Raw genomic sequence first — 19,271 nt, forward strand, 5'->3', positions numbered from 1 at the left:
CTCTTCCCCGCTCCTAAGCCCCCTCGCCGTCCTGGGCTGCCTACACGCCCACCCGAGAACCAGGTCGGTTCGGGGCTCCTGCGCGTCCCCACACTCACGCCTCCTTCTCCGCCTCCCAGGCTCCCCGCTCCGGCCGCCCCTACTCTTCCCGGCAAAAGAGGATCCCAGCCAAGGGGGCCGCCCCGGCCTCGGCCCTCCCCCGCCCCGGGGCCGGTCCGGCCATAAAGCGCCGAGCGGCGGCCTCCCAGCCCTGCAGCAAGCGCACCAGCTCAGTGCAGCGCCGGGACGCGATTGCCGCCCCCGACGGCAGCCTCCGACTCCAGTCTCGCGCCTTCCCCGCGCCGCGCACTCTTCACCTGCGCCGCCAGCGAGGGGCCCCCACCCAGACACAGCGCGCCGCCTGGGGACACTGAGGCAGGGCCAAAGCTGCCGTCGCTCGCGGGCACCCGCGGGGAGCAAGAAGAGCCAACATGCTGGCCCCGCGTGGAGCCGCCTTTCTCCTGCTACACCTGGCCCTGCAGCCCTGTCTGGGGGACGGCGCCCAGGCCACCCCCCAGGGTAAGTGGGCTCGAGCTTCGGCAAGGACAGCGGGCCCCGGGCTCCTTCTTCACAGAGCCCGCTGGTCGCGCTCCGCTGGGGCGAGTTGGGGGGGGACCAGCTCAGCGCGCCCTTGGCTCTTGTGGCCTCGCTCGGCACCTCTCTGTCCCTCGGGGACCCGAGTCAAAGCATACTGTTATTGGAAGCCGTGATTAGAGTAGCATTTCTGAGATTCGATTATCCTGCGATGAGACCAATTCCCTAAACAGTAGTTTGTGAGGTGCAAAACTTATTTTCAGTCTATGCAAAGACGTGGGGTTTAACTTCAAAGCTGACTACACTGGCCTAGAATTCTAACATGCCCCGTCTGAAGTAGAGTGAAACCCGGGTTCTGTCCCCTGAAGCTGTCTGGCCGCAACTCCCCTCTCCCCTGCCTCCCTAAATCCTTCGAGGCGGCGGGAGCTCTGTTTGCCTACAAAGTCTGACACCGACCTCCCGGAGAAAGGCGCAGGATTACCCTATTTGCCCTGCCACTCATCTTTTTCTGCCCTAAATTTTCTTCAATCCCAAAAACTCTTGAGGGAGTTGGCTTGATCTCTTGATTCCTGAGATAAATAGAACAGGAATCAGTCTTTCTCTAAGAAGTAAAAATTCGATAAATACAGTAATTGAAAAGACACCTGGATAAGCCTCAAACCCCTTTGTGAGATGGGATGAAAATAGCCGTTGGGCAGAAAGCACTTAAGCTTAAACAGGAATTTGTGTAAAGGCCAAAAGGAAAAAAATTATTTAAGCAAGACCTTAGGGCTCTAACTGGCTATCCAGTGATGACCTTCATCTGTTTTAAATTGGTGCCCAGGTCGATTTACTACCGACTAAGGAAATAAAGCTGGAAGAGACACACAACTTGAAGTTATTTCTCATATAGTCAGAATGAAGAATGCCTGTGAGGGCGTTCTCAAATCCCTTTCCCTCCCATTGCAGTAATCACCCATTTAAACTTTGCATTTCGCCAAATATCTCATTTTGATTCCAAACCAAGCAACCAGAATTGTGGTTTCAGGAGGGTACGGTACTACTTTTAGTTTGTGTTGACATATCTGAAATACTGTAGTCTATAATATTTATTCACTGTGAACTTGTTTCTAGGAAGGTAAGAAAGAAAACTTTTTTTCCTTTAAAATAGTTGACATGTAATGTTATATTAGTTTAAGTGTGCATGATTCAATACCGTGTTTCCCCGAAAATAAGACCTAACCGGAAAATAAGCACTAGCATGATTTTTCAGGATATTTGTAATATAAAATAAGCCCCAATGCGTCTTTTGGAGCAAAAGTTAATATAAGACCCAGTCTTATTTTCGGGAAAATACGATAGGGCTTATTTTGTATCACGAGCATCCTGAAAACTCATGCTAGGGCTTATTTTCCGGTTATGTCTTATTTTCCGGGAAACACGGTATGTACATATTATGCAATGATCATCACAGTAAGTAGTTGACATCCATCACCTCATATAGTTACAGAAATTTTTTCATATGATGAGAACTTTTGAGATCTACTCTCTTGGCAACTTTCAAACATGCAATACAGTATTATTAATTATTGTTATGCTGTACATTACATCCCAATGACTTATTTATTTATAACTGGAAGTTTGTACCTTTTGACGCCCTTCATCCATTTCGCCCAACTGCCACCTTTGGCAGCCACCGATCTGTTCTCTGTATCTATGAGCTTGTTTTTTTGTTTGTTTTTTTTTTAGATTCCATGTATAAGTGAGATCATGCAGTATTTGCCTTTCTCTGTCTGACTTATTTCACTTAGCATATGCCATCATGTCACAAATGGGAAGCTTTCATCCTTTTTATGGCTGAATAATATTCCATTGTGTGTGTGTGTAGCATTTGTATCATATTTTCTTTATCCATTCATCTATCTTATGGACACAGGTTATTTCCATATCTTGGCTATTATAAATAATGCTGCCGTGAACATGGGGGTTTATATATCTTTTCAAGTTAGTGTTTTTCTGTTTGTTTTTTGATAAATGCCCAGAAGTAGAATTGCTGGATCATATGGTGGTCCTAGTTTTAATTTTTTTCCCCAAATACTGGTTTTTCACCTTTTTTAAAAAATATAAATTTTATGGGGGAATATTGGAGAACAGTGCCAATTTCCAGGGCCCATCAGCTCCAAGTCGTCCTTCAATGTAGTTGTGGAGGGCGCAGCTCAGCTCCAAGTCCAGTCACCGTTTTCATTCTTTAGTTACAGGGGGCGCAGCCTACCATCCCATGTGGGAATCAAAGCGGCAACCTTGTTGGTGAGTGCTTGCGCTCTAACCAACTGAACCATCTGCCGCCCCTGTTTTTAATTTTTTTGAGGAACCTCCGTACTGTTTTCCATAGTGACTATACCAATTTACATTCCTACCAACCGTGTACAAGTGTTCCCTTTTTTCCACATCCCCACCAACTCTTGGTGTTTCTTCTCTTTTTAATTAGACATTCTAACAGGTGTGAAGTGATAGTTCATTGTGGTTTTGATTTGCATTTGATTAATGACCTTGAACATCTTCACATGTACCCGTTGACCATGTGTATGTCATCTGTGGAAAAAATGTATTCAGATCTGCTTATTTTTAAATCGGATTTTTTGGGTTTTATTTATTTATTTAATTTTTTGCTATTGAGTTGTATGAGTTCTTTATATATTTTGGATATTAAACCCTTTTTTGAATACATGATTTGCAAATATTTTCTCCCATTCAGGTTACCTTTTCATTTTGTTGATGGTTTCCTTTGCTGTGCAAAAGCTTTTGTTTACTTTTGCTTTTGGCCGTTGGTGTAAGAAAGGAAGCTTTTTTACAAACAGAATTCAAAAGTTTTCTTATTGCAGACATTATTTGGCAGGTTGGAACGTATGGGTATACTATTTTGTGTTATGTGAATTTCTGACATTTAAACACACAACTTTCTAGTGTTCTACTGGTATGGATTTTGCTTCTCCTTAGACAGAGCCGCCTGTTTTATGGAGACTTGAAATCAGGCCATATTACCTAAATTATCAGGTTAATATAGTTGCCGTAGATTGTCTGATTAAGTTAAGTTTCTGATAGATACTTAATGTTGAGATAATTACTCTTGCGATTATCAGCTTTATTGGATAATGTGCTTATCTCCTTTCTGCTCTGAGCTAGCCTTGCTAATCTTATTAGTATGCATTTGATTTTCATACCATGGTACTAGGGCTTATTGGTAGCAGTGATTTCACCTCTAATACTAGAAGGTTGTGCTTAGATTCTAGCGCTATTACTAAAATGTAATAACATTCATAGAAAATTGTGGTGTCTCATTTCCGTTTGAAAACACTCTCCAAATTCATTACTAACTAATCCCAATTCTGCCTCTTGAGAGAGAAGCCAGCGGATTAGACAAACCATACAGATTGAAGTACGGTAAATTTAGCTTGAGCTAAATTATGGAAATGATCATGGTCAAAGCAAGAATCAGGAATTCTTGAGTTTGGCTTTGAATGCAGTTTCCATGCCTTAAAGACACATCTCTTTTCTGAAGATGCCTTGTTCTGAATGGAACTTTTAAACATATTGCCTTATTTCCTTTTGCCCTCACTGGTGGAATTTCCAATTCTCTGGACATTTAAAAATTCTGTTCCTCTTTTGAAGTATAGTAGGCAGCACTCTTCATGTTTGGGGAATGTGGGGTGCTAGAAGGAACATAATACTCTTCTTTCCAGCACTTCTAGTAGTAAATTCATTATTGTATAAGATTTGGAACACATAAAAGAAACAATATAGATTCAGTCTGAAGATAGATTGTCTTTTAAAAAGAGTAGACAGTCTTGAATAACTAGGTTTTTGCCTGTTTATTACTTTATTTTTCTTATTACAAAAGCCATACCTGTTTATTGTAAAAAATAGAAAATTGGATAAGCAAAAGAAAATTTAAAAATTTATAATTATACAACCCAGAGATACCTACTATTCATAGCATTTTGTTATGTTGTCTTTCAAATATTTTTCTATGCAAATATATATTTCAAGTGGAGTCCTGTTATATGTATAGTTTTATAATCATTTTTTCCACTTAATATAAACAACTTTCCATATCTATAAGTGTTTAGCTACATTACCTTTGTAATAGATAGTATTCTACTTTTTGTAAGAACCAAAATTTACTTATCCAGGGCTCTAATATAAGTTGTTTCCAGTGTTTTGATATTACAAATAGTAATTTTTGAACAGTTGCAGTGCCACAGGTTGGCTTTGGATGGCTAAAATCCCCTTAATCTCTGTCAAGCCCTTCTTTCTCCGCTAAGGACACTTTCTTTTCATAACAAAGTGCTGTGCCAACAGAGCTTCACATTTCCCACCTCTTACAATTAGATTTTGACAAAATTCCTTCCAAAATAGAAATTCTAGAATTACCACTGGGGATGAATATCATTGTACCCAAATAATTTATCATGTTATTCATTATTTCCTTAGGGTAAATTCCTGTACGTAGAATTGCTGAATCAAAAAGCATGTATGTCTTAGGGCCTTTGATACTGTTATTTAAACTGTCTTCAAAATGCTTATACTCATTTAAATCTTACCAACCAGTATATGAGTTCCCATTTCCCTGAACCCTGATTAACAGTTAGGTATTATTTATTATACTTATTGTTTTTCCAATTTTGATGTGAAAACATCTTATTGTTTAAGTTAGCAATTCCTTCATCATTAAATATATAAACATTTATATTTATATATATGTATATATGTGTATATATGTGTGTGTGTGTGTATATATATATGAATATATATATACACACACACATACCTCTTTGCCATTGTAACTCTTTTTCTGTAAATTGCTTTTTCATGTTCTTTGCCCATTTTTCCATAAGGATGCTTATTTTATTGATTTTTTAACAGCTCTTTATAAATTATGAATACTATTACGCTTTTAGTAACCAGATTATTGTATCCAGGAGACAGCTCAGAGAATGAAGTTCATGCAGGCTGTGGAAATGTTCAAGCAATATTTGCATAAACCAACAGAAATACTAAGTAGCTTCTAGGGAATATGACCCAAATTTGGCCATTGCCTTTTAAATAACTCTGGATGTACTCTCTCATAGCTTTCTTAAATATTATAAAGTTGGAGAGAAAGTGCTAGTAGCTTGATCAAAAGCAATTTATACAAATGCAGATTCTAGTTTTTGTACACCAACTCTATGTCAGGTACAGTCAACAAATAGAGAGCACTTTGTTTTGTTTTGTCTCTGCATTTGGGATGTTTTAACAGAGAAATACTGGAGAACTGTAAATGTCCAAAGGGAACACTTAGGTCTCACAAAGGTAGTGAATTGTTTTTCTGACACTTTATCTCCCACCACATCCATGATCTCTGCTGTGTTCCTGTGTCATTTGTCATTGACCAGGAAAATATAATTGGCTCTGGTCCAAGAGGTGTATGAGTAACCCCAAGGACCCCAGAAATTCACTACTTGAGGACATAAGAAAAGCAATGACTTGGATGCTCTCACCTATCCCCTTGTACTTTAATCCTTCAATGCTTTTCCCAGTGGGCATTTTCAGAGCCACTTCTTCAGCCAAATGCAATTTTGGATTTGAAAACTTAGTCTTCTCTTGGGGGCTATAACATAGTGATAAATACTGTGCTATATTTCTTTTGGTTCAAATGTTCAGCCCCTGCAAGAGTAATAAGGAAGAACCAAGGAATTCGGCAATGTGGAAAAATAATTACCACGTTAGTATACATTACCTCATAGCTTAATGTCAAATTGTCCCCCATCAAAAAAGCATGTTCACCCCAAAGCTAAATCTTTCGCTGATGACCCCTCTCTCCCCTTCCTCCCCAGTCTTTGACCTTCTCCCATCTTCCAGCCAGAGGCTGAACCCAGGTGCTTTACAGCCAATCCTGACAGACCCCACCCTGAATGAGCTCTATGTGATCTCCACGTTCAAGCTGCAGACTAAAAGTTCAGCCACCATCTTCGGCCTTTACTCTTCAACTGACAACAGCAAATACTTCGAATTTACTGTGATGGGACGCTTAAACAAAGGTAAGCAAATTTGCATACATCATTTTCTTGGAAAATCCTCCTTTTCTGTTCCAGGATTTGGGATCTTCTTTTCAGAAGATGGTTCTCTTGTACAATTTTAGTCTCAGCCACTATTCATTTCAGTTTTCAATACCGAATTCTTATAACTGTATATTTACCTATCTAGGGAGCGTGAATTGATATTGGGAGAGAAAAATGAAGAACTGCGTGTGGTGAAAATGTTCTTTGACATTGTCCCTCATGTTGTTCTGGACCCAGTTCTGGAAGGGATAGGACCCAGGACAGTTAGGCCACTATCTTAGTCAGCTCCGGCTGCTATAACAAATACCTTAGACGGGGTGGCTTAAACAACAGACGTTTATTTTTCACAGTTCTGGAAGCTGGTAGGTCCAAGATCAAGGTGCCAGCAGTTTCAGTTCCAAATGAGAAACTGGGTCCTCATCTGGCCTCTCCTCAGCGTGTGCCAGTGGAGAAAGAGCGCACTTTTTGTCTTCCTTTTCTTATAAGAACACTAATGCCGTCATGGGGTGTCCTACCTTTATTACCTAATTTATACCTCATTACCTCCCCAAAACCCACTCTAATACCATCACGTTGAGAGGTAGGACTTCAACATATGAATTTGGGGCAGGGACCACAAATATTCAGCGCTTAACCACCACACCATTTGATGTTACCTTGGAAGCATGTGGCTGAGCAAACCTAACTCCTAGCTTTGTAAGCACCTTTCTGGACTTAATGGAGAGACTATACCTCAACCCGTAGAATTAAATGAACAGATCTCTTTTCCACCTGTTTTGTGCCAGTTTACACAGGTCTGTCACCTGTTTGGTCCCTTTGCTGTCAAATGTTTCACTGTCAAAATGAGTTGCTACAAGTATTAAAAAATGACTCCCAAAGAAAAAGATCGCTCTTTTTTTCATCTCCTTCCCCTCTGCCGGTGCCCTGTGGACAACACCTGTTCCTGCTTATTGAGGAATGTGACAGTTACGTGTTCATGCTGTCTCATGCTTTTAATAAAAAAAAGAGGACCAGTCCTTCCAACTAGATTTTATATTTATTTCAGTTTGCTTTACAAAGCACGTGGATACCTTGTTTCCCCGAAAATAAAACGTAGCCAGACAATCAGCTCTAATGTGTCTTTTGGAGCAAACATTAATATAAGACCCGGTCTTATTTTACTATAAGATCGAGCATAATATAATATAGTATACTATAATATAATACCGGGTCTTATATTAATGTTTCCTCCAAAAGATGCATTAGAGCTGATTGTCCGGCTAGGTCTTATTTTCGGGGAAACACGTACGTACAGTGCTCCAGATTCTTAGATTCTAATTGTGATTGAACACTTAGCTACTCAACAGGCTTTAGTTGCTGAAAGCCATTCCTAATTCTTAGCTTTCATAGGACTATAGAGTTAAAAGCAAGAAGGAATAGGATTTTTAACCCCTCCTATGTCAAGTTCCAACATCTTCCTCCCCTACTCCCACCCCACTCACAAGTCTGCTTTCTCTGTCTGGGTGCCTCCCAGCTCCTTGGGGTCTGTGGTGAGGTTTCACATAATGAAGAACGTCTGGGGACATGGCTCCTGCTCCCTTTCCTGCTCCCTTTGCCCCACCTCCAACCCTGGTAGAAAGTAATTTTGCCCATCTCTCTGCCTTGAATCAAACAGCCCCATTTTGCCTCACATCTATTAAAGGAAAATCATCTTCTAATAAACCAGCTACTCAGCTTGTGATCTATAAAAACCACCCTTCTTCATCTAAAGATCAGTGGCTTTGCACTAAACTGTCTATTTTAGATGCATGAAAGATTTTTCTTTTAGCTCATTCAGCTTAGTGGCTGAAAGGCCCTCTGTAGAGTGGAAAACTCTGCTTCTAGCATTTCACCCTCACTGAATCTCACCCTCTTGGCCAGTATGTGTGAACCCATTGTGGAAAGTCTATGTTACCTAGAAACATAGGAAGCGCTTCCACTGAACTGATTCTTTCTGTAAACTTTAATAAGCAGGGGTAATGCTAGATATCTGGGCAGGTAGGTGGATAGGTAAGGGAGTTGTTAGTATGTTTCCTTGGAAGAATCACCCGTCATGTGATTCAGCTGTAAATCCCATCTGATCGCCATGTTAGAGGAGAAAATGAGAGGGATGATAAACACCTCTGCATCCTCCAACCTATTGGAGAAGACAAATAGCTCTTAGGGGGAAAAAAATTTTTTTTTAATAGTCTAAAAAGAACCAGGAAATGAAAATTCTCAGAAAACAAAGGAACTTATACTGGTATTAGAGTTCATAGTATTGAAGAATTTGACAGAGGGAAGTTTCACTGGAGCAATAGGAAAAAGTACAGAGATTTACCATCATTGGTGAATCTGGAAGTTCTAGGAAAGAGGAACAACCCATTCATACTGGGACAAGAAAAGGGGCTGTGAGACAAGAAAAAGGTCCAAGGAAAAGACATGGCACATAGTTGTGATGCCCCGTTGAGGTACTCAGTGGTGGCCATGCAGACCTGACATAATTTGTGGGGGGTGAAGGGAGAATCATCTTCCTGGAAGGTGAGTCCCAGTCATTACTCAACTGGGAAGGCTTAGCTGATCTCCTGTTCTCCTGATTTGCATGGAAAAAGTGAAACAGTCAGAAGAAATTAAGATGTATCTCTACTGACTTAAAACATCGGACTAGGAAATAGGACCCATCTTTCCCTGCATTAAAGGCCATGATTTGGGAGAGAGTGACTTCACAGAGAGTGAAGGATTTGATTGTCTGGGCCCTAGGTGAGCTCCTATAACAAACTGAAGTGTATCCCATGAAGACTGCCAAGAATTCCTTTACCACTGAGCCCTCTGCTCCACATCATCCTACCCACGGCAGCCTCATTACTGTTTATAAAGCATAGCTGGGATCAAGTTATGCTCACCTCAGAGACCTTTCATGGCTCCCCATTCCAAACTGAATAAGATATAAACAAACACCCCATCTGTGCATTCAGGGTTTTCCACTGCATGACCCCCAACCAACCTTTCCAATTTATCTCTCCTTCCAGCCCTCCATGCAGCCTTTACTTCAGCTAGATGGACTGGCTACCATTCCCTGGACCCACCCATGCTGTCTTTCCTTCTCCATCCTCTTGCCCTCTGCTCCCCTTGGTACATGCCCTGCACCATCTCCAAATGCCAAAATCCCACACATTCAATACTCATCTCAAGTTCCTGACATCTTTCCTTATATTACTTTGTACCTCAATGGAAGGCACTAATCTTGGTTTGTCTTAGTACTCGAATTACTTCTAGGTTTTCTCTTTTCGAGGTTGTAAGCTCCCTGAAGACAGGGACTGAGCATCCCTTAACTCACCTTTGTTGCAGCACCTAGCACAGGGCCTTGTACGTAAAAGTGGCTCCTGAACGGATTGAACAGAATAAGTAGAGGCCGAGAAGAGTAGACTTGTTTGTTAAAGAAGACACACACTATTATGGAAATTTTGGAAGTATACAATATCTGACATGTAGTAAGCTCCAATTCATTTTTGAATGAATGAATGTTGACCATTTAGATGAGGATATATAAGATATAGGTAGTATTTCTGGTAAAAATTATCTATCAGATTATTAGTAATATAGGTGGTATAACCTTGATAAAAATAGGCATTCTACAGAAACAATCTGACTGGGTAGAAGATATGGTTGATGCTTTTGTCATATCTGGCATAGAGGCAACCTTCCAGTTAGTATCTGCGTGTGAGTCACAGTTAAAAACCTTAACAACTGTGTCACTGTGACTATATGTCTGAATCGCTCTTAGCTTTAATTACTATCTCTAAAGTGAGATAATAGCCGCCTCACAGGTTGATTGCAAGAAGTGAATTATATAAAGTATAATAACTTTTTTTAGACTGTGATGCTCAGTAAAAATGTCAGGTTCTTATATAAAGAAGGGAGGGAGGGAGGGGAGGAAGAACAGGAGAGCAGGAAGGGAGGGGAGCTGGGGAAGGAGGGAGAGAAAGAGGGAGATGGAGGTGGTAGTGTAGAGGTAGATAGATATCTCTCTACTGTTTAGGTAACTATCTTCCAAGGACAATGATGATTTGGTGAACTCTTCTTGGCTTGCCTTGATGAAAGCTTTAACCTTTTAGAAAAAGCAAACGAGAAGAACTGCCTCTTTAGCTAATTTGATCACCACAAAAGAACAACTTGGTGCTGTGGAAGTTAAGGGAACCCCAAGAATTTGCAGTAATGACTGGAAAGAGTCAGGCAAGCTCCTTGGCCTGAAGTTATCTTATGTCAGATAGTTCAGAGTACTATCTGAACGGGTTCTGAAGCCCGTGGCCTAAAGAGAGATACAGCCTGAGAGAGATGAAAGAGTTTAAAAATTAGAATTCTGAACCCAAAAATGAATAGCAAAAAAATGAGGAACCTCAAACAGTAATAATATTTATGGAACCTTTACAGTGTATCAGGACTGTGCTAAAGCCTGAACACTCATTTTCCCTTTTAACTTTCACAATATTCTTATGAGGTGCCTTTGAATTAACTCAATTTTAAAGTGGTCATATGCAGAAAATGGAAAGAGTTTAGTGAACTTTAGGACATACCCCAAGAGGGTTAGATATTATTCATGTATTTCAGGATTACCTAGAAAAGAAAGCTAGGATTATTTGAAGACAAATAGGTTTACTAAAAATAAGTCATGCCAAACTCTTTTTGTAAGTAAAGTTTCTAAGCTGATAGAACAAAAAGATGCTATGAGTATAATGTATCTTGACTTCAGAAAAGAATTGTATTAAGTTACTCATTATACCCTTCTGAATAACATTTTAAAAGTGAGCTACATAAATATTACTGTTAGGAGTTCGTAAGTTGCCTTATAGCAAATTATCTGGTGGTTTTTGACAAGGCTCTATCTTGGGCATTGAACTCTTCAACTTATTAGTGACTTAGGTGAAGACACAGACAGTATTTTATCATGTTTGCAATTGGTACGAAGCTGAAAAAGACAGTAGAACATATTGGATACCATCATCAAGATTTATAAGGACCTACCAGGATGACATGATATGCCACCATCAGTCAGATAAAATTTAACAGGAATAAATGTAAATTCATCATCTAGGCATGAAAAGTAAATTGCAGAAATACAGGATGTGGGAGATCTATCCTAAGGGTTCTAGTCACCAACGTTAAGGACAAATCAGTGTTGATCACAGTGCCTGACATAGTCGTTGCTCAAAAATATTTGCTGAATGAACAAACAGATACCGTGATGCAATGGTTTTATAAAGCTCCTTAAATTATAGGCTTTGTTAATGTATGTATGTGGCCAGATTCAGGGAGCTAATAGTCCGACTGCACTCTGAATTGTCCAGCCCACATCTGGAATCTCGTGTCTATTCCTGGACACATTTCACGGGGACACCATCAAGTCAGAGATTACCTTGAGAGTCACCAAAACAGCACCCCTCTGAACTTCATTTTTTACTGTATCATAAGTCAAAAAATTAAAGGAATTGGAGAAATAAAGGAGCCCGACGGAAGAGAGAGAGATAAAAGTTGCCTTAAACTATTTGAAGACTATCATTTAGATTGAGGATAAGACTAAATCTGTCTACAGCTCTGAAGAGTAAAATTAGGACCCACTGGTGGAAGGGAGAGGAAACAAATACTGGCTCTGTATTAGGAAAATCTTGGAGAGCAATCCAAAAATGCAATGGTTTTCTCCACAAAGTAATGAGTTCCTTGTTACTGGAAATGTGCTGGTAGAGGCTGCATTTGTATTGAAGGAATTTGTGAAGTGAGATATTAAGCTGGATAACTTATAATGCTAATATTCTGTGGCTCTTCCAAGGCTAGAGAGGTTCCGTGGGCACTTAAGAAATTGCTTTGCAACTCTCTCCTATAACATGACCTTTGGATTCTGTGCATACTCCCTGCTTTTTCATCCACAAGAGAGTTGCGTACAGTGATGAGTCTCATAATTCCTCAAAATATAAAGCCTGCTGCAGATGCCTAATATAATTACTGTGCTTCCTTTCAGTGGATGATTTCTTTGCTCTCTCTGTGAGTGTGTGTGTGTGTTTGTGTGTGTGTGTGTACTCTGTAAACTTTGCATTTTTTCAAACCACTGTAAGAAAATTTTGAACCACACAAACTACATTTATCACACCCGGGAGTTACCCAGAATACTTACAGGAAAAGCAATTTGATGATTTGCTTTTTATATATTTCCAAAGCGCTAAAGTTACAAAGACCTAGAGTATAGGGCATAAAGATAAATAAGCAAAGGCAAACAAGAATATCCATCACAAGAGACATTAATGGCAATAAAGCTTTTTGAAATATACAATTATTTTAAAAAGAGAGGAAAGGTTGACACCAATGGCTTTCATCATATATTTAGAAGTGCCAAAGTGCAAAGCCATTTGCCAAGCAAAGCAGAGAGTGCTGCACTACCTTCCCGAGTTTGCTGCCTGCAGGCCAGGTCACTCTGAACTCCTTTGCCCAAGCAGACAAAATATTATTTCCAGTTCTTTAAAGCTGACACTGCTTCATTGCTTTGACATTCAACACATCATAATATTTTTGACTACCAGGTCCATTTAAAAAAAACAAACTCTTTGAAAATTCTTCCCCAAGATAGCAATATTACAAATCTTTATTGCTTGGGTTTGCTTTTTCATCTCCTGCCTGTCACTGAGGTGGTATTTAACCAGGCCGGGCTGCGTGGTTCCTATGTTAGCTTGATACCGAGGCACGGAAATGTAGCCATAAAATCTGGCCCCAAATTGTCAAGTGCACGAAGGTGCTAAGGTTAGAAGGGAAGGATTTAGATAAATAAACCAAAAGATAACTGCCCCCCCCCCACATTTTGAAAAAGATTGTAGTTTTAAAAATATCAAAGTGAACATGTGATATTCTATTTTTTGTGTGCAATAAATAGTTGTATTTGGTGCTCTCAGATGCAATGGTACATGGGAAAATTAGTAAGAAATAGATCCCTAGAGTTTATGCTCTAGTAGAGAAGATAAGAGAAATAAACACAAAGAGATATACTAATGCCTACATTTGTATAGCAGTTTATACTTTTGTATTTTCTTATTTGACTATCACTGAAATCAAAATCAAGTAGGAAAAACAGCTTCTTAAAACTCCGTTTAGAAGCTTAAGAAGTGGACACAGCTGTGTGACCCTAGGCTTGTTAGCTATACTATTAAGTATCTGAGCCATAACTGGAATTTGAATCATGGAAAAGTTCCAAGAAAGTGTTATGGGAATATAAATGAGACGTATAACTTTCAAGCATGGGGAAGAAGGAAGACTCCAGGGAGTAGGGTGCATTTGAGCTGGATATTCGCTTCAGATGTGTAGCAATGGAGAGCTATGGAGAAGAAAACATTCCAAACAGGAAGAAAAGGATGAGGGAGGCTGGAGAAAGCTAGAGAGGGGTGAAAACCTAGAACAAGTTGTTTAGCTTGGCTGGGCACCGGCAGCGTGGAGGGTCATGAAGGTGGCAGAAGGTTGGGGTTAGTCCTGGTATAAGGAATGCAGGCATTATTTAGGAACCACTAGGGAGCGATTAAAGGATTTCATTTGCTTGTTCCTGGGTTGATTTGAGAAGGCAATAATTTGGTCAGAACAGTCCTCTAAGAAGCTTCAGTTGTCCAGAAAAACTGCAGAAAGAGACTTAAGTAGGAAGGTGAGTCAGAAATCTCACAAAGCAACCCAGAGACGGAACAGGGTAGAGGCAGAAACGCCGTTTGAAGAACTACAGCCTTCAGCTCTATCAGACGAGCAGAGTTCTTTGTATGGGTCGAGGGAGAGAGCTAGGACGAAATCACCAAGCAAACTTGTTTCAGTTCGTGGTGAATGCACAAGGAGCAAGAGAACTGAATATGCCACAGCTAAAGAAACAAGAGTTGTTTTCCTGAGAGAGATGCTCCAGGTGGCATGCAGAGATGTGGTCGCCCCAGGAGAAGACCATGCCTTCCAATCTCAGGACACCGGCTTTTCACTCCTCCAGAAGGGGAAACGATTGTCTCGTTCTGTGGTATTTTGTCCTCTGGTTTGATCCCTCTGCTATGTGTGTGTGCTGGGCTAAGATAGGGTGAGGTGAGCATTGGGAAAGAGGGGCCAGAGAGAAGAGGGAACCATGTCTGTTGTCTCCACTCGGATGGTGCTGCTTCTGGAGAAGGTCACCCAGCAGGCTGCAAGCTCTGGGCCAGAGCTTTACGCTGTTTCTGGACTCCGTATGACTGATGTGAAAATGTTGAGTTTTCTGAGCAGGTGACTGTCTGCCCTCTGGGGTAGTCTTACTGCTCTGAAGATGAAATAAGTATAGAAGCACTGAAGTAAGGAATTTGCAATAAAAAAGAAAAATGAAAAATGGAAGCCATAAGAGAAACAAGAATTATTGGATCAAGTATGAAGAATGGTAAATGTCAAAGCACTTGATAATATTTCTGCTAACAGACACTGTGAAGATGGAAGTTTCCATAATTCTTCTTTTCCTTTTTTTTCTTCTTGCTATTGTCACAAGATCTAGGAGCATAAGGAATTTGTCATTTCAGTGTTCATTGCAGCACAGGGCAAGGCAGAAGTACTCTTAAATGGCAGCATGAACACAATAGTAGGTTTTGCTACCTGCAATAAATGTTGAATTGCCTGAATAAATGTTGAATAAATGTTGAAAAACTCTCTAAACTTTTTATATTTTATGTGAAAAGCTTTAAATGCAATCATTTAATTATTCATTGGAAGTTCATATTCACAACATTTAATGTGCACCTGTTATGTGTAAAGTACGCCACTAGGTTCTGTATTTATAAATTAAACTTAGCTGTTCAGCTATGAAAATAAATCATGGCTCACATGCCCTGGAAGGTCTGTTAAAAGCAGGCAAGATGCCTGTGAAAATATGCTTCCTTTGAATTCCACAGAAATCTCAGTTTGGGGAACAAAAACAAGAGTATTTGTTTTAAGCCACTATGTGTAGCCTCTGAAATTGTTAATATGACGAACAGAGGTTGTAGCTGTCATGAGAATAAGGAGATATTGAGTATATGTGTCTGTGACCTAATTGAAGTTTGGTGGTCCAAGTGGTATTTTTATAGACCTGTAAAAACTCCAGGTATTAGGAAAAAATAAAGAAATAGAAGATTAAAAAAATTAAATGAATGCCTGTTTGGGTTCAATTTCTCCTCCTTTTGGGTATTTTATACACCTCTACTTTCCAGCCATGCAGTTACTGTTGTAAATTCTTAACAATTTTAAATAAAGGGGTAAAAATTCTGTCCTATCCCATATTTAAAAGACCTCAAGAATTTTAATTCATGTCTATGTTCCTCCTTCCCACTATTTTCCTTCTCTTCCTACCATAGTTATTTAAGTCCTCAATATTTTACTTCAGGAAACATAGTATTGTTCTAGAGTCTAGCTAATCTGTCCTGCCAGGTCTTATCAGTTCTTTTCTCTCAGTGAGCAAGTGGTGGTGACCACGTAGGTGGAAGAGAGCTTTTGTCTGACTCCTCCTGGCATCTCCGAACGTCGCAGAACCTGATGCCAGCTGGCCCTCTCCGGCCATGGTCAAATGGAAGCGCAAATCTAGTCAGAGCTTAGAGGGGTGGGAACATCAACCGAGAAAGTGTCATGTGGAGAAAGCCTTCAAGTTTCACAGTAGTGATTCTTTTCTTTGGCAAGACTGCAACATAAACAGGTATTCCTGGCTGGCTACTCCATGGGACAGCACCAAGTTGGCATTTACACTACAAAAAAGGTACCTGAGGAAAGATGATCCGAATTACTTGCTGCAAATCGTGCAGATTGACAGAAGCACCTTTTGGGTATATGTGTGTAATTCATTTCTTTTTTACTTTTTTGTATTATAAAAGTAATACAGGTTTCATGTAGAAAAATGAGACAATGAAGATAGGCAAGAGAAAAAATACATCATCTAAGCACGCAGCAATGACCAGATTAACATTGACATATGTCCTTCTAATTTTTATATATGTATATATACATATATACATACACATATATTATCTTCCTAAATGAAACTATACTGACTTATAACCTTTTTGCACTCAACAAAATACTGGTAATGTCTTTTTATGTTTTTTTAAGTTAAATTTAATGGGGTAACGTTGGTTAATAACATTATATAAGTTTCAAGTGTACGATTCTATAACACATCATCTGTGTATTGCCTTGTGTACCTACCACCCACTCTAGTCTCCTGTCACCATATATTTGACCCCCTTTACCCTCTTCATCCTCCTCCTACACCCTTCCCCTCTGGTAACCACCATACTGTTGTCTGTGTCTATGAATTTGTTTGTTTTGTTTGTTTGTTTGTTACTTTCTGTTTATATCCCACACATGAGTGAAATTATATGGTTCTTCTCCTTTTCCATCTGACTGACTTAACATGGTACTCTCATGGTCGATCCATGTTGTCCCAAATGACAGTATTTTGTCCTTTTTTATGGCTGAATAGTATTCCCTTATATATATGTATGACATCTTCTTTACCCAGTCATCCATCTAAGGATACTTAGGTTGTTTCCATGCCCTGGCTACTATAAATAATGCTGCAAAGAACATAGCGATACATATGACTTTACAAATAAATGTTTCCAAAGTTTTCAGGTAGATATCCAGAAGTGGGATTTCTGGGTCATGTGGTAGCTCTATTCTTAATTTTTTGAGGACCCTCCATACTGTTTTCCATAGTGGCTGCACCAATTTACATTCCCACCAGCAGTGTACAAGGGTTCTTTTCCACATCCTAACACTGTTTTTTCTTATCTTATTGATAATAGCCATTTTAACAGGTGTGAAGTGGTATGTCATTGTGGTTTTGATTTGCATTTCCCTTATAAGGGAATATAGCTAGTGAATTTGAGCATCTTTTTTCATATATCTCTTGGCCATTTGTATGTCTTATTGGAAAGAGTGTCTGTTCAGGTTATTGGCCCATTTTTTTTTAAAAGATTTTATTAGGGAAGGAGAACAGGACTTTTATTGGGGAATAGTGTGTACTTCCAGGACTTTTTTCCAAGTCTAGTTGTTGTCCTTTCAGTCTTAGTTGTGGAGGGCGCAGCTCAGCTCCAGGTCCAGTTGCCGTTGCTAGTTGCAGGGGGTGCAGCCCACCATCTCTTGTGGGAATCGAACCAGCAACCTTGTGGTTGAGAGGACACGCTCCTACCAACTGAGCCATCGAAGGCCCATTTTTTTAATTGGATTGTTTGTTTGTTTTTTGTTGAGTTGTATGAGTTCTTTATATAGTTTGGTATTAGCTCCTTATTGGAGGTATGGTGTGCAAATAGCTTCTCCCATTCAATTGGTTACTTTTTTGTTATGTTGATGGTTTCTTTTGCCATACAGAAGCTTGTAAGTTTGATGTAGTCCCACTTGTTTATTTTTGCTTTTACTTCCCTTGCCTTTGGGGGTCAAGTTCACAAAAACCTCTCTGAGACCAAGGTCCATACGTTTAGTACCAATGTTTTCTTTTATGTATTTTAGTGTTTCAGGTCTTACATTTAAGTCTTTCACCTATTTTTAGTGAATTTTTGTATATGCTGTCAGCTAGCAGTCTAGTTTCATTCTTTTTCATGTGGCTTTCCAATTTTCCCAGCACCATTTATAGAAGAGGCTTTCCTTTTTCCATTGTATGTTTTTGGCTCCTCTGTCAAAAATTAGTTGCCCATATAATTTATTTCTGGGCTCTCAATTCTGTTCCATTGGTCTGTGTGTCTGTTTTTCTGCCAGTACCATACTGTTTTGATTATTGTAGCTTTGTGGTATAATTTGAAGTTAGGGAGTGTGATACCTCTGGCTTTTTCTTCTCAGAATTGCTTTGGCTATTCAGAGTCTTTTGTGGTCCCATACAAATTGATGATTTTTTTGTTGGTGTTCTATTTCTTTGAAAAATGCCGTTGGGGTTTTGATGGGGATTGCGTTAAATCTGTATATTGCTTTAGGTATGGCCATTTTAACTATGTTGATTCTTCCAATCCATGAACACGGAATATCTTCCCATTTTTTTGTGTATTTGTCAGTTTCTTTCAACAATTTCTTGTAGTTGTCTGTGTATAGGTCCTTCACTTCCTTTGTTCAGTTTATTCCTAGGTATTTTATCCTTTTTGTTACAATTGCAAATGGGATTGTTTTCTTCATTTCTTTTTCTGATATTTCATTTAGTATATAGGAACACAACAGATTTTCATACATTGATTTGGTATCCTGCAGCTGTACTGTATTTGTTTGTTGTTTCTAATAGTCTTTTGGTAGAACTGTTGGAATTTTCTGTATATAGAATCATATCATCTGCAAAAAATGACAGTGTTTCTTCTTCATTCCTAATTTGGTTACCTTTAATTTCTAGGACTTGGCTAGGATTTCCAGTACTATGTTGAATAATGGTGGCAAGAGTGGGCATCCTTGTCTTGTCCCTGATCTTAAAGGAAAAACTTTCAGTTTTCATCATTGAGTATATTAGCTGAAGGCTTGTCATGTATGGCCTTTATTATACTGAGGAACTTCTATACCCATTTTATTAAGTGTTTTAGTCATCAGTGGATGTTGTAGCTTGTCAAATGCTTTTTCCATATCTAGTGATATGATCATATGATTTTTATCTTTTATTAA

The 19,271-nt window shown here is 39.5% G+C and overlaps 1 protein-coding gene across 1 annotated transcript in view; it reads left to right on the plus strand.

Annotated features, from left to right (window-relative positions):
- The first annotated feature begins 226 nt into the window (after window positions 1–226).
- Window positions 227–19,271, plus strand: part of THBS4 (thrombospondin 4) — a 46,262-nt gene continuing 27,217 nt past the window's right edge. Inside the window, exons 1-2 of the mRNA XM_033111260.1 lie at window positions 227–558; window positions 6,426–6,629. Of these exons, the coding sequence (XP_032967151.1) occupies window positions 471–558; window positions 6,426–6,629 (292 nt within the window). The 5' untranslated portion in view covers window positions 227–470. The remainder of the gene's footprint in view (window positions 559–6,425; window positions 6,630–19,271) is intronic.

This window comes from Rhinolophus ferrumequinum, chromosome 7, assembly GCF_004115265.2.
Source record: "Rhinolophus ferrumequinum isolate MPI-CBG mRhiFer1 chromosome 7, mRhiFer1_v1.p, whole genome shotgun sequence".
Taxonomy (NCBI): domain Eukaryota; kingdom Metazoa; phylum Chordata; class Mammalia; order Chiroptera; family Rhinolophidae; genus Rhinolophus; species Rhinolophus ferrumequinum.